The 13,295-nt window shown below is 39.0% G+C and overlaps 1 protein-coding gene across 1 annotated transcript in view; it reads left to right on the plus strand.

The window, feature by feature from the left end:
- The first annotated feature begins 462 nt into the window (after positions 1–462).
- Positions 463–13,295, plus strand: part of LOC140138407 (nardilysin-like) — a 69,972-nt gene continuing 57,139 nt past the window's right edge. The window contains 2 exon segments of the mRNA XM_072160308.1: positions 463–512; positions 7,972–8,222. Of these exon segments, the coding sequence (XP_072016409.1) occupies positions 463–512; positions 7,972–8,222 (301 nt within the window).

The raw sequence follows: 13,295 nt of genomic DNA on the forward strand, positions 1-13,295 counted from the left end.
ATAATTATTCAATGTATTACTCACTGTGTACAGTACAATATTCATGTAGAAAAATAACCTCTCTCATGTAGGCCCTATATACAAAGTGCCTTGCCCCCTCCCTGTATGATAAATCTTCAAGGTCAATAAAATATAAAAAATAATACATATTCTCTAATTTTTGAAAAGCGTACATTTTGTTCTGAAATAAAAGTATTAGAGTGTTACTTACAAATTCTCTCCATTATTGTAACAATAGCCTTACTTAGAACGTAATAATTGATTAATTATCCACTTTCTTTTAATTTTTAGCTATACAGAAGATTTTTAAATCCTATTCTTGGAAAGAATTTCCTTTGACAATGAAACCTATGGATTTTACAAACGCCGCATATTGTCGCTATTTTTCATTGGTCATCATTGTGGAAAATTTAGGGATTTTTTCTTTCTTCGGGGAAACAACTGGCAACGTCAATAACAAATATGGCGACCGCGGAATTGAGTAAGTCGCCCAACGATACACGAGAATACAGGTAAGAAAAAAAAGCTAAATTATTCTCAAATTAGGAATCCTAAGACATATATTTGGAATTTAAAGTATACTTAGATACATTGGCTTTAATTTGAAGTGCTCAGTTGGAGCGAATTTGTACATTCAACGCTCCAGGCCGCGGCGATTTTGCGAGTATATCATACTCGGTACGGAAAGCGTACATGCAGTGACAAGAGCGAAACGGCCATTTTGGACATTAGCATCCTTTATCTCGGCGAAAATCTCACCTTTTACAACCTTATATCCACTCTAACTCACATATATGGTATATTCACGAATATATGATTGCATATATAGCCCTAAAATGCCACCTACTTGTCGCGAACATAGCATAAACATCGCCGTAAACATCGCCTGTGTACGGTGTACGATCGTTCAATTTCCATTGTTTGTGTGTATACCAATTCGGCGAATACAATGGTAAACAAACGGGAGTTGGAGTCAGATTTAATCAGGCTGCTGCTAAATTTTGAGCATTGCATATCAAAATTTAGTTTGAGAGCTGCCTTTGGAGAGCCAGTTTATATTGTATAATGAATTTATAAATTTTATTGATAAAATTTTATGAGCAGTGCCAGTGGCCAGACCCAGTGTGGCAGTCATGGCAGTGGCAGGCCAAACATGATGAATAAACCCACACTGGTCTTTTTTCTGCATTCTCTCTACCTTTTTAAAAGGCTATCCAAGTATTCTAAAATAACTGGACGCATTGTCAGAATACTTTTATTGATATCTTATAATTTTGCACCAGACATGCAAAAATACACCCATATCAGCAGTAGATAGCTACTTCGTCAATACCAATATCAGCAGTAGATACATGTAGCTACCGGTACTTCATCGAAAAGGAAAATGTGCAGATGGTTAATGCATAACTTTGCTGTCCACTGAAGATGACCTAAATGTGCAACTATAATATATGGGACATTCAGTGGAAATTACATGCTGGCTATTTTAAATCTTCCAGTCAGTTTTCAACTTCACGGTGTTAAAATTACAAACTAGAGTATGGTCTGAGTACCGGTACTAAGAGGTGGCATGTTCATTATAACTTTGAAATTTAATAATTTCAGCTAAAAGAAAAATCATTAATTGAAAAGAGAGCCATTTTTTACTTATTTACGGTACTTAACAAATGAGGGAAATACTTTAATTATATAAAATATTCTTAAGTTTAATTTTGTTCCTTTTTCATTTGACACCACTCTGGGGGTCATACCTTTGTGGCATTTCGAGATATGTCCATTTAAAATCAAAAGGTTTAGACCAAAAGGGTAGGCTACTTATAAGATACATGTATGCTCTTATATATTACTAGATTTCGCGGTTCTCGGGTTGGGTGGTTCTTGTGACTGTCTCTAATTACCCAACACCCATTACCCATATAGGCCTACTTGCCCTGACCTTCACTATCGCACCCCGGAAATAGTCATGTTCTGCTACTAAGGCCTCTGCACGTGTGCCGTATTGAAATGCACCTGCACGATTAACCACACTGTAATGCTTTCCGATGCTCGCACTGCGCCCGCCGGTACTCCGCGCACTACGCGATAGCGCACCGCGAGCACGCGATACGCACTGCGAGCACGCGTCAGCGAGCCACGCGCACGCGATAGCGCGCGGACAGAGGGACGGACGGACACGCCATGACTAGTATTATGATATAGGCTGCAGTTGCTCGCTCCGGAAACCGAAAGGGCCAGCCCCCAATAATTTTGGTGGCTATGGAAAAGTACCTGTAGGCCCCTAACTTGGGCCAGGCGCCATGCCCCCCCCCCCCATGTTTAAAATCTTCTGGAGTCTCTGGGCTACACTCCATTAGTCTCCATAGTGCAGCAAAAAGGCTTCTAGCTGGAGTCTAGGACCAGTTGTAAATTAGGGGTTCATTCATAATGCAAAATTTGCAAATTATGCCCGAGGGACCGCTTCCCCATTCATACATGTATACCAGAACATTTTGTGATTCTTATTTCATCAAAATAATAACAAAAAATAACAAGTAGTAACATCATTTACAAAAACCATGAATTTCCTTTGTTTTCCCTACCCCGCTTTTGCACATCCGGACCACCGGGCATAAATGTTGTTTACGCCTGGCTCTCGACCAATCATCATCATGCGCGCCGTTATATAGCACGTATGTATGAACGCATGTTCATTAGTACTTTTTCTTTAATATCGCGATATTACCAGTAACATTTACTTGCAATGAATGATAATGACGATAATAGGGGCAACTTCAAAACCCTATCATCATGATAGTTAACAAATTTTGTCCTTAAAAAAATTTATGAGCCGTTCTTTATGCCAAGTTTGGCCAAAAATTCAGTTCAAAGGCCTACATGTAATCTGTGGTTTAAATGTTATTGCTAATCTGTGATGTTTAAAACAGGCAAATTTGACTGACCATATTTTTGAAGACACATTTTCAGCAAAATATTGCTGACTGTCATACCATTATCCTGATCGCGATAATGAAAACATATTGCGATAAACGATATTAAAATTATTGTGATTATGCCTAGGACCAGTGTTAAATACTCTCTGAAAATGGGCACACCAAATCAAGCATTTTATCCCCAAATAGACCCAGTTCTAGCTGCTTCAAAAATTCCTCAAATTGACAAACAGAATGGCAAATACTTGTGCACCGAATCTAATTTTTATTGGGCAAAAATCACGACATAGGTCCTCTGAGTAAACACTGTTTAGGACCCAATTTAAAAATCAAATCATTCATCAGGCCTCCAAAATCCCCAGGAGCACTGCTCCCAGAAAGGAATATTGATCCTAATTTTTAATGCAAAAGAGGGCCTCAAACCCGGGGGGGGGGGGGTACTCAAGTTTGGTTTTGTAGGGACGTGCCGCTGAGATTTTGGAAGTAGACCCATGAATATACCAATTTTCCAAGAAATTTGGACCCATTTATATACCAAAGGTCAAAATTGTCGGCCGAATTTACCCAAAATTGTCTTAGTTTTTACAAATTTTCCCAAAATTTTGGGAAAATTTTGGGAAAATTTTAAAATTTTTTGCTAGATTAAGGAAAAATTGGGCTGTTTTCCAAAAAATTGAGAAAATTTTGAAAAAGGACCCATTCATATACCAAAATAAGCTTTGAAAAAGGGGTCATTGATATACCAGAAGGCTGAAAATGCTACCCATGTTTGCGGCACGTCCCGTATGGTCATTTGTACTGAGTACCCCGGCCTCAAATAAGCTCAGATTCTTTCAGCTTTCTGACACTGACTGTAAGGACTTTGTGCTGTGCGCTGCGCCGCTTGTGGTGACCGGTTCGTGCATATTTTCAGAAAAAAATTGCAGCATTACTCTTCAAATTCCATAAAAGCTGCAAAGGTGAATGATTTCTGGAGGCCTGTCATTCATCAGCTAAAAAAACCAGAACCGGCTGAAGACTTGACATCTGTAAAATGCCAAAAGAATTGATTACAATTGTTATTCACATGCTATTCACAGTGGTGGTACCAGGGTTATTTTGTGGGGGGGGGGATATATTTTTGGGTGGAGGGGGGAAAACATCAGAACAAAAATGTTCAGATGCTGGTATTCCAATCCGATCTGATACATTTAGATTAGAACAGGGGTTCTCTATTATATTCTTGTGGGCTACAGAGCCAGAGGGTCAAATGTATTTTGGATATCTCTTAGGTCTGTAAATACTCCTCTATTTTTCTATGTTTACTATACATACGTATATTTCAGAGCTGAATGCCAACCACAACGGGGGCCTGATCTTGGTGGCTGACTGCCTAATTGTGGACCCCTGATTTAGAATTTAAAAAATTGAGTGTGGGGGCAAAGCCAAATTTTCATCCCCATCTTGTGCCCCATTTTTAGTCATTACTGTAAGGACTTTGTGCTGTGCGCTTGTGGTGACCGGTTCGCGCATATTTTCAGAAAAAAAATTGCAGCATTACTCTTCAAATTCCATAAAAGCTGCAAAGGGGAATGTTTTCTGGAGGCCTGTCATTCATCAGCTAAAAAAATCAGAACCGGCTGAAGACTTGACATCTGTAAAAAAATTTTGTGGAGGGTAGGGGAAGAAATTATTTTTGGGTGGAGGGGGGAAAACATCAGAACAAAAATGTTTAGATGCTGGTATTCCAATCCGATCTGGTACATTTAGATTAGAACAGGGGTTCTCTATTATATTCTTGGGGGCTGCAGAGCCAGAGGGTCAAATTTATTTTGGAGATCTTAGATCTGTGTTTGAGCGCCAAATACTCCTTGATTTTGCTATGTTTGCTGTACATGTAAATTTCAGAACTAAAGGCCAACCACAATTGGTCAGGGGGCCTGATCTGGTCTCCGAGTATTCCTATTTTATAGTACTGGGGCCCGAGCAGTCGAGCACTAATGAAGACCTCAGCATCGCTGGATTTAGATGTTTTTGCCGACTTGGAACTTTTGCCATGTTTAAAGACTTTCGTCTGACACAGCATTTATTTTATAGACCTATTGGTCTAACGGCTCACATCCAACACTTTACTTGGAAAACCACTTTTTGCGTGCCGACGTAGCAACCTTATCTTCTGATCTGGGTGGCTGACTGCCTAATTGTGAACCCCTGATTAAGAATAAAAAAATTGAGTGTGGGGGCAAAGCCACATTTTCGTCCCCATTTGTCAATCTTGTGCCCCATTTTTAGTCATTTTAATGACACTTACATGTACCTCTTTGCTGTCCCCATTTTGTCTCTGAATAGTGTGGGGGTGGGGGCTCCCCCTTACTTACTCTCATAGAAAACTGTGTGAACAAAATTGGATTGAAATCTGGGTTAACACACTTTCAGCCCTAAATATTTAACTGGGTTAGTGAGAAAATTGTAGATTTCTTCTCATTAAAATTTGGGCCATTTCTAATTAAGTCTGGTTCTATGTGGTGATAACGCTGTTGATCGGACCATGGGCCTTTAAATTGGTATTGTTGTCCTAAAAAGTTTTTTTGGGGGAATGAGTTTGCAAACCAAATCATCCGTTCAGGTAACCCCATTTGAAATATAAACTCCCTGTGTGAAAGACTCTAAGGCATGGGCATCGTCAGTCTTTCGCATAATCGCATATCACGGCCAAAACATATCACGATATCACAGAAGTCCACAGAAGTTCGCTGTTATACGGGTGCAAAACAGCCTGGCAACTGCGGCAAGCAGTGAAGTAACAAGTATACAAATAAATATGTACAAAACATACTTATTCAATCCACTGCCATCGTTCAAAACAGCTTCTTTCTATCCGAAATGTTACTAAAACCAGTATGAATCCAGTTGCGTATTGTACACTTGCCATATTTGTAAGTGCAGTCGGCAGTCCTTCAAGATTTCTCCACAAGCACCGTCATTATTGTGCATATTTTTCACTATTTTATTGCATTGCATGATGGGTAATGAACATTAAGTCGGTTGTGGCCAGATGCTGGATGGGAGACCAATATCACCTATCACCATTTCTACATATCGTGTTTGCGATAATGATTTAATATTGCGATAAGGATTTAATATCGCGATATATCACAAAGTGCGATATCGCCAAATACTAGCGAGTGCTAGCTAATAGTCACAACTGTATAACTATTGGTGACTAAGTCATGCAACCTAGCCTACGCAATTGATAGTCGTCATTAGTCGAATATTAGCAAGTCATGAGATAAGACTTCTGCTAATTTTTGCGAATATGACTATTGGCAACAGTCATGCAACTGACACAATTGATAGTCAATTATTACCAAGTCGTAGTTGAAAGTTGCGACTACAGCTAGCTAATAGAGGCCCTGCATGCCTTTATCAACTGGCTCCAAACAAAGGATTTGAACCGGTGTCCTTCACCATAATCATGGCGCAGTGCAGTCCATTCAATCAAATGTTGTCATCAACCTATTTGATCGTAGTGCATTTGTTATGTGTGTGAGACAAACTATCACGGTAGATTGCAAGTCATGCTTTTGTTGAATGCCTTTGAGAAGTCCGCCATATTTACGGTATGATACGTCATATGCACAACCTTTATAGTCATCATGACTATGACTATTGGTGACTAAGTTAATGCAAGGGACACAATAGATAGTCATCAATAGTCGACTATTACCAAGTTATAGTTCAAAGTCGTGACTACGACTTTTGGCGACTTCTTCATGCAACCGTAATTGACATCATCCAGCAAAGGCAGACAACCTTTTTTTCATGTTTGTGTCTCTGATTGACTGTGTTTACAAAACCACACAAACACACCCCCACACACCCCTAAACACTGAAAACAGTTATGCAATTAAACACCAAATTTGTGTATATTCCACTAAATTGCTTTCATAAATGTCCCTCATAAACTAATTGAGGTTTACCTAGAATGGTCAAGGACACGTGTTATCTTTGATCTTCTTTTATTATTATTATTTCTTTTATATAGTGTATTGCTGATAAGACTGATAAAAATCTGTAAATGGAAGTATATATTACCGTGAAGCAAGATCTATTAACGTGTATCAAATGTATTCTTGCAAATATTTTATCTTTCCAAAAAGTGTTAGTATAAATAATATGTATGGTATATTAATTTGGGTGTAATCCTCTGCCACATGACATTGCATGGCTCTGATATAAAATTGGATCGGTTGAGCCCATATTTATTGGTCGAGCTATGAGTTTTAAAATATTGGACGAGACGTAGTCGAGTCCAATATTTTACAACTCGTAGCGAGACCAATAAATATTGGGCGTAAAGCATCCAATTTTATCATTATTATGTTTTGGATCCAATATTATCACAACTTGGATCCATCAAAACATAATAATGATCAGTGACGGACAAAGATATTGGTAATTGGGATCACCATACGGTCATCTTTAGATGAGGGATAGAAATTTAAGGCATGTGGGGTCAAATATCCTTGGATCCGTGATGGCCTCTAGCGAACAGGATATTAGAAGACACAGAGCTCAGACACATGGGCTGCCTTTTGTAAACTAGACAGAATCTGAAAATCAAGCCATGTCTCCACTCAGCTCAAGATCAGCATCTATGATCTTCCAACATCTTTAAACAGTTTCTTGACACTTGTGATCTGTTTTAAATCATGAATGAGGCATATCCCCAATTCACACCTATTTGGGCTATTATTTATTGAGCTGATTAGGCCTATACATGTTTCAAATGGATCACCCATTCAGGTAACTTCATTGGAAATCCACATTCCTTGTGTGGAAGATTTAGGTTGTGTCTTCCTTAGAAAGGGGATGTATGGATTTCAACTGGAGTAACTCAACGTAGGAGATAGGTTTGTGGAGAGTGATCGAGCTACATGTAATAAAAGATTGCTCATTGCAAATGTACATCCTGTCTGAATGTGAATCACAAAATGGTCGTATCTTGTAATTTTAGATAATATAACATTTTGCATTGTCTTCTTTTTCTTTTATGATACAGGGTCATAAAGCTTCCAAATGGTCTAACAGCACTACTTATATCTGACCTAGCCAGTATTCTTAGTATTAGCACAGATGGCGATAGACCGCCAACGACCATGGGCTCCTCGGTGGAGACTAGCCCGGGCACTCCCGAGTCCATGGATATTAACGGCATGCATTCCCCCTTCCGGGTAGTTCCCACACCAACCGGTACAGCAAAAGTGACCAATGTTAGAGACGTCACAGATATAATAGCACCAGGCCCACCAGGTAAGCAATTGGTTTTGTTTGTGTGTTGGTGTTTTGTGTTTGTTTGTTTTGAAACTGTTTATACATATGTGTATTACTGTGGGGGGGGGGTTGGAGGCAATCTCATATATTGGTAGTATGTGTCATGTGCCTGTCTATTGACCCCCTTTTGTAAGTAAACACTACACCCAATGACCCCCTTTTTTCATCAGCTTACACCCAATGGCCCCTTAATTTTAGAAATTCTGCAAATTGTTTGCATACTTTGTGTGCATTTTTAACAGATTAAACATTTGAGCTATTTTAGCTTCAAAATGGCACAGGTACATTACTTTCATATTTGATCATGGAATTTCGTATTTCATATAAAGTGGTATGTGTGTGTTGGGTATAAGGCTGTATATCAAGTTTGTTTTGGTGATTGTGAGTAGGCAATGCTCTAGGTGCCCACAAAGGTGGATGCGCAACTCCACATTGGTAACCGATCATCATCATGGACGTTAACAGAGACTCTGTACCAAGTGAATGTAAGATATTAACCATCTTGCTGTTGTTGTGCCGAAGTCCGACAACAGGGATGCGCGTAAAGCATTCCACCTGCAGGCTGTAGATGGTACAAGAGATCTTTGATGGCTGACGTTTGATCCTGGTATCTCAACTGCAAGGTCATGAGATCTTTCAGCATTAAAGCCTAAGATCTGGGTTGTGTCTGTTTTGCCTCCGGTGGCATAATAGTTCTGGAGCTTCCTAGTAGATATGATAGAATAGGGTTAAAAGTGTTGCTGCTCTAACTGTTCTTCGATGGTCACTCTCACGACTGAATATGGTGTTCTAGGAGCTCATCTTCTGGATTTCTAATGCGCTTATAGACGATTTAGAGAAAACCCTTTCAAGTAGGGTTGGTCAGTCAGGCGGTTTTTTTTTTTTAAAGCTAAAATTGCCCTAAAATACCACCAAAATCTGAAGAAAAAAAAAGATTTTTTGCAAACATATTTTTTAAAAATGTCCAGCCAAAATTAATCAATTTTGGCCCCAAAATAGCTGATTTTAGCTAAATTAAAGACAAAAATTATCAATATGGGGCAGCCAAAATACAAATATGCATTAAAATCATGGGAATAAAGCTATAAAAAAAAGCATAACAAAAGGGGGGCAGTCATGGCTTCCCCGGCTGCCATGTTTGCTATGGCCCTGTATTGCATAGTTATGATGAAGTTTTATACTAGTTTACTAGCTCCTTATTTTCAGCTAGATCTCAATTTCATTATTGCTGATAAGTGGAAGGATGGTTAATAATATGCTAAGCACCGAAGAAAACGCAATTTGGGAAGCCAAAAAATGCACCACGGTTTTCCAAAAACAAAAAAAAAATCACGATTTCCCCAAAAAACACACACACACAAATTATTGTTATTATTATTTTAAAGTTATAGACCTTAAATTTCTTGTTATTCAATGTTGGAACCAGAGAAAAACGGTAATTTAAAAAAAAAAAAACGTTTTGAAAGAAACGCAAAATCACACCCCAAAAAACACAATTGCGGCCATGAATACCGCGATTGTGTTTTGTTTTGTGCTAAAGCTGAAAAGCAAAAAAAAGGAAACATAATTTTTGAAGCAATTATACCACCGTATGGTATTTTTATGCCTCCACCGCGAGGCATACTGTTTTTGCAATGTCCGTCCTTCCGTCCTTCCGTGCTTCCGTGCTTCCGTTTGGAAGGTCATTTGGGCACCCAGGGGTCATCTGAGGTAAAGTTAGTAAAAACTGTCGTATGGGAATGAAACTTGGTGGGTACAGTCAACATTTAGAGCCAAATTTTTGGAAGGTCATTTTGGGGTCACCACTCACCAGGGTTCATCTGAGGTCAAATTAGTTAAAACTATCTTATGAGCATGAAACTTGGTGGGTACAGTCAACATTTAGAGCCAAATTTTTGGGAGGTCATTTAGGGGTCACCAGGGGTTATTTGAGGTCAAATTAAATAAAACTATCATATGGGCATGAAACTTAGTGAGTACAGTCAACATTTAGAGCCAAATTTTTGGGACATCATTTTGGGGTCACCCAGGGGTCATCTGAGGTCAAATTAGTATAAACTGTTGGATGGGCATAAAACGTATTGGGTACTGTATGGGGTACAGTCAACATTTAGAGCCATATTTGTGGAAGGTCATTTTGGGGTCACCAGGGGTCATCTGAGGTCAAATTAGTTTGAACTATCATATGGGCATGAAACTTGGTGAGTACAGTCACATTTAGCCAAATTTTTGCGACATTTTGGGGTCACCCAGGGGTCATCTGAGGTCAAATTAGTAAAAACTCATATAGGCATGAAACTTGGTGAGTACAGTCACATTTAGAGCCAAATTTTTGGGAGGTCATTTTGGGGTCACCCAGGGGTCATCTGAGGTCAAATTAGTAAAAACGGTCATACGTACATGAAACTTGGTGGGTACAGTCAACATTTAGAGCCGAATATTTGGAAGGTCATTTTGGGGTCATCCGGGGTCACCCAGCTTTGTATCAACTTGTGAGTATGTGCCACATCACTCCCTTTGGTGGAGGCATCACGGTCGACGCTTTGCGTCGAAAACCGCGACATCCGAGAACCGCGGTCCATCTAGTTATTTGAAACATACAGTAAAATTTTTATTTGAGAATTTGAGGCATTAATGTTTGCACTCTTTCATGCTCAACCCAGCTGCTGCAAAAATAAAACTAGTGAGTATCAGGGATGCTTGATTTAAATCACATCGATTTCCAAAAAATCACTGATTTGAATCAACTTTTTCATTTTTTACCATTTTTGATAAATGAAAGTTAATTTGTTTCTTATTTGACTGTTTTACATCATTCTTAATGTTCTACAACTTTTGGATACAATTAAAATACCTAATGATGTCACTTACTAAAAAGTTGCAGAATTCAACAGGTTTTTTCCCATGATTTTACCAAATGTGTTCTTTGAAATTTTCACATTTTTTGTAATATACGATAGGATTGTGCATATTATGTCTAGCATTCCACTGGTCTCTTTTGACTTTATAATGGGGTATAGCAGTTCTTGGAATCAAAGAGATGAACAAAAAATGCATTTAAATAAATAAAAAATCCAATTTAAATAGAAAAAATCAGCAACCCTGGTGAATATTATGTTATTTTATGTAGACGTAAGAAAACTCAAAATCATGTCACAAGCAAACTAGTTCAAAAATCAGCAAAGCATGAAAAATTACATGCACAAAATGTATCACTTTCATAGTTCGTCCTTTTCCTCTCCATCCCAGAGAAGATATCCTACACTTCCCATAATGCATTTCTCCCATTTTAATTTGCTGTACCGATCTGCTATCTAGTGCAATGTGGGTTGATACTTGATTGTGACAAAATGTACCTGAATGAACAGAGCACATCCAGATCTTGCAAAATATATTATTTCTTGACTACTTACCCATGACCAGTATATTCTCAAAATGAAAACAAAAGGGAACCTGTTCAAGGTAATTGGAGTGTCTTGATGAAATAAGGTGATATATGTTGCAAAGGATTCTGGGAAGGGTAAGATATCTTCTTTTGTCTCCATCCTATCAAAAATAGCTTGAGCATGTCATTTGCTATGTTATGACATCATTAATCACATGACAAGTTGTACATGTTAGCAGGTCATATGATCGCCCCACTTTTTGTCCATTTTAACAACGTCGCAAAATGGTGATAGACAATGTTTATACCGCTGTGCTGTTTATTGCCCTCCATCGTGCAGAAGTGTGTTAAACACAGTGGCCGTGGCAATATTGGGAAATTAAAAACACAGCACTAAAGAAAAAGGGAGGCCGAATTTTGATTAGTCCATGTGTTAGGATCTGTCAGTCGGGACACAGTTCTTTAACCATAAAAACTACATGTTGATTGGCTATAAGAAGGCTATTATGACTGATTGAGCCAATCAGCAACATGGTAAGAATGGTGGTAGTTCAGAAGAGGCTTAACCCCATGAGTACTATTTGCTGATTGGTTACAAGAAGGCTATTATGACCATTTGAGCCAATCAGCAGCATGGTAAGAATGGTTGTAGGGCTGAAGAGGCTGCCTTATCCCCATGAGTACTATCTGCTGATTGGCTACAAGAAGGCTATTATGACTGATTGAGCCAATCAGCAACATGGTAAGAATGGTGGTAGTTCAGAAGAGGCTTAACCCCATGAGTACTATTTGCTGATAGGCTATTATGACCTATTGTGCCAATCAGCATGCATGGTAAGAATGGTGGTAGGGCAGAAGAGGCTTAACCCCATGAGTACTATCTGCTGATTGGCTACAAGAAGGCTATTATGACCATTTGAGCCAATCAGCAGCATGGTAAGAATGGTTGTAGGGCTGAAGAGGCTGCCTTATCCCCATGAGTACTATCTGCTGATTGGCTACAAGAAGGCTATTATGACCTATTGAGCCAATCAGCAACATGGTAAGAATGGTGGTAGGGCTGAAGAAGCTTAACCCCATGAGTACTATCAGCTGATTGGCTACAAGAAGGCTATTATGACCATTTGAGCCAATCAGCAGCATGGTAAGAATGGTAGTAGGGCTGAAGAGGCTGCCTTAACCCCACGAGTACTATCTGCTGATTGGCTACAAGAAGGCTATTATGACCTATTGAGCCAATCAGCAACATGGTAAGAATGGTGGTAGGGCTGAAGAAGCTTAACCCCATGAGTACTATCAGCTGATTGGCTACAAGAAGGCTATTATGACCATTTGAGCCAATCAGCAGCATGGTAAGAATGGTAGTAGGGCTGAAGAGGCTGCCTTAACCCCATGAGTACTATCTGCTGATTGGCTACAATAAGGCTATTATGACCTATTGAGCCAATCAGCAACATGGTAAGAATGGTAGTAGGGCTGAAGAGGCTTAACCCTATGATTACTATCTGCTGATTGGATACAAGAAGATTATAATGCCTTATTTAGCCAATCAGCAACATGATAAGAATGGTAGTAGGGCTGAAGAGGCCTAACCCCCATGAGTACTATCTGCTGATTGGCTACAAGAAGGTTATTATGACCTATTGAGCCAATCAGCAACATGATTC

This window comes from Amphiura filiformis, chromosome 2, assembly GCF_039555335.1.
Source record: "Amphiura filiformis chromosome 2, Afil_fr2py, whole genome shotgun sequence".
NCBI lineage: Eukaryota > Metazoa > Echinodermata > Ophiuroidea > Amphilepidida > Amphiuridae > Amphiura > Amphiura filiformis.